This window comes from Frankliniella occidentalis, unplaced genomic scaffold (genome assembly GCF_000697945.3).
Source record: "Frankliniella occidentalis isolate FOCC.00 unplaced genomic scaffold, Focc_3.1 Scaffold48, whole genome shotgun sequence".
In the NCBI taxonomy this organism is placed as follows: Eukaryota; Metazoa; Arthropoda; class Insecta; order Thysanoptera; family Thripidae; genus Frankliniella; species Frankliniella occidentalis.
Window position 1 is genome coordinate 939,001 of NW_026267178.1, and position 2,957 is coordinate 941,957.

The 2,957-nt window shown below is 51.1% G+C and overlaps 1 protein-coding gene across 1 annotated transcript in view; it reads left to right on the forward strand.

Annotated features, from left to right (window-relative positions):
• Nucleotides 1-1,157: 1,157 nt before the first annotated feature.
• LOC113212239 (uncharacterized) overlaps nt 1,158-2,957 on the forward strand; it is a 103,434-nt gene continuing 101,634 nt past the window's right edge. Inside the window, exons 1-2 of the mRNA XM_052267255.1 lie at nt 1,158-1,191; nt 1,827-2,032. Coding sequence (XP_052123215.1) covers nt 1,158-1,191; nt 1,827-2,032 — 240 coding nt within the window. The remainder of the gene's footprint in view (nt 1,192-1,826; nt 2,033-2,957) is intronic.

Here is a 2,957-nt window from a genome sequence, read left to right on the forward strand (position 1 = left end):
GGCACTTCCCTTCCACTCCATTCGAACCAACTTTATCCTGATTCGTGGCCGCCTGCGTTTAGTTATGGGCGAGTAGTGGCGGCAGGTGGGGACAAACCGACCCAAAATAAGATCAAATAGAGACGACAACTTTTGCAGTTTACGCCTGCGGCGCAAAAGTTTTCATCCTCTCGCCCCGCGACGGATAACAATTCCAGAGGCGTAAATATTTTCAGAGACCGCTTCATCCTAAGCAGTCTTGCACCGACCCGGGCTTTACCTTAGTAACTTAAAAATAGAGGGCAGAGCAGTGCCTCAGAACGCCGTCACCACCACTCCGCTCTGCCCTCTGGCCTGGCCCTAGGCGGGACGGGCAGCCTCCCCGTTACAAATGCCGATGTCGTTTTCCCTACATCTCGCGCGACATGCATTCCTCTGCCTCCCCCTCCCTCTTCCCCTTTTCCAAAGCGTTCGTGTGCTGGGAGAGAAGGGGGCACAAGGTGGCGCCAGCCGCTTCGCGCTCGCGTGTGCGTGCGTGCGTGTGCGTGCGCGTGTGTGTGTCCGTGTTTGCTGGGACAGTATTCAGGGGCACAGCGATTTGTGCTGTAGTATGCCCTCGTAGGCAGAGTGCCAGGCAACGGGCAGGGGAGTGGCGTGCGTGAACGGGACGCACACGACGGTGTTAGGGCGGCTGAGGTGTGTGTGTGTGTGTGTGTGTGTGTGTGTGTGTGTGTGTGTGTGTGTGTGTGTGTGTGTGTGTGTGTGTGTGTGTGTGTGTGTGGTAGACCTCAGCCCTGTTCCCCTCTCCCCCGCCCGCGTCCCCGTGAGCATACTACACACTCTCGGGTGGTCCACCTCTGCACCCGCCCTGGCTCCCCTCCCCCAGTTATTTTTTTTTTCGACGAGTCCCATTCACAGAAGCTCGTGCCAACAGCCGCGAGTCCAGCCCTCCCCTCTCCCCCATCGTCTCTTTCACGCCTCTAGCATGGCACGGCCCGCCCTGCACTCTATGCACTTTGAGGAGTAAATTTATTATGGTCGTTGGAAATCACGCACCCCCAACTTTCCACCTCTTCGTTTGGGTATTTTTTTCTTTCGTAGCTTTCGAAAGGGTTTACGACTGATTGTTTATTTGAATGCAAGGGCTAGAGGCAATGTGTACCCATAAAAGCTTGAAAATGCTCGAATGGAGTCAACCTTACATGTCTCTTTGTAGGCATTGATGTTTGGCATGCACCTTTACCAAAGGATGTCTTCAACCATTAGAACGTCAGGTCGGGTTCAGAGGGTCGATTGTTGAAGTAATACCCACCCACGCTCCCACGCGACGACGCACCGTCCTCCTGGTCTCACAGGCGACTCCCTCGCGCGACTAACAAGCAGTGCGCCCGTAAGGAGGAGCCCTACTCACGGGGAGAAGGGATGATAACATGCGCGCTTGGTATTCGTTTCGTAGCGTTCGTTAGACATTTCTGCGTGTGTTGTTAAAGGTAAGGAGCTTTCGTGGAAACTCCGGTACGCGCTGTAAAAAGTTTGCAAAGAACTATTTTGTACATCGGAAAGAATTTCGACGCGTTGTAAAATACTTTGCATTGCGACCAAAATCCTTTACATTGCGAACTAGTTATCCGCACACGTTACGAAGGAAATTGTTCGTAACTCTGCAAAGAATAAAGTTGGTAAGCTTGCAAACTATTTTTTCGCAGCCTACGAAGAAAATAGTTTGCAATGAAAAGAAAACTGTTTGCAATGCAAACTTCCCTACAATGCTTTAAAATTAAAAATTTCCATTTTTTGGCAACGTTTTTAAATTGACTCACCGTAAGTGTTTTTTTTATATGTTACAGGGGCAGCTGGTCTGCGCGAGGTGCATCTGCAGACGCCGCTGGCTGTCAAGGCCGGCACTACAGTGACTCTGCGGTGCAACTACGACCTGCAGGACGACACGCTGTACACCGTCAAGTGGTACAAGGGCAGGTCCGAGTTCTTCCGCTTCACTCCGAAGGAGCTGCCTAATACGCAGGTCTTCCCCCTCAACGGCATCTCCGTTGACGTGAGTACAAACCCTTTATGTTTGATGGCGTCTTGGGAGGTTCGTGGTCGCTTCGTACCTTCCTCGCTCTATATGAATGAACCAGGATTTTATCAGTGGTGAGGTTAAGTAATGAGTGTGAACGAGGAGAAACCGTTACGGTTGGGAATGGGTCCGACGTATCCACAGTAAATCCGTCCACAGATTACGCACGTTGTGAAACGCGTCCACAAATATAAATGCAAGAATTTGGACGAAAATTAACAGATGCGTTTGTTACGTTTTCAGTGTCGATGTACTTTTGTCCTTGTATGAGCCATGAAACTCTTGTTTTGTTATAATCCGAGTTAAAATAACAAATGCGGGTTTCTGAATTACCTTCATTCCTGCCTCCTTTTTTTCCCTCTTACTAAACGCCAATATTTGGTTATCCATAATAGCCTGCATTAGCGTTCGTTGCGGTTGCGTTGTGGAGCAGGGCCGTGGTCTGTGGAGCTGTGGGCCGACCGAGGGAGAGAGAGAGAGAGAGAGAGAGAGAGAGAGAGAGAGAGAGAGAGGTGGTGGGTGGGAGATGGTATGGTGCCGTCTTGTCTTACGTGACCGCACCGCTGTCGGAAATCAAATACTGGCATCCGCGAATCGGTAGTAATATTTTCTGCGCTTCCTGGTAAAATTTCTGTTGACGTCGTGGGTCCCTGCACGGCTTTTCAATGAAGAGCCCGCCCTTCCAGCGCTGCCGTAGCCGTGGAGTGCCGGCTCCAGGGCCGCTCTAGCACCCGGTCTGAATCTGACCGGAGATCTCTTTTGAGATTAGTGGTGGCGTATAACCTGGGGATGGGGTTTGATTGAGGAGTCTGCGAGAGCGATGGGCTGAACAGGGAGAGAAAGGAAGAGGAAAAGGGAAAGGGATTGAGTGAAAGGGAAAGAGTGAAAGGGAGAGAGAGAA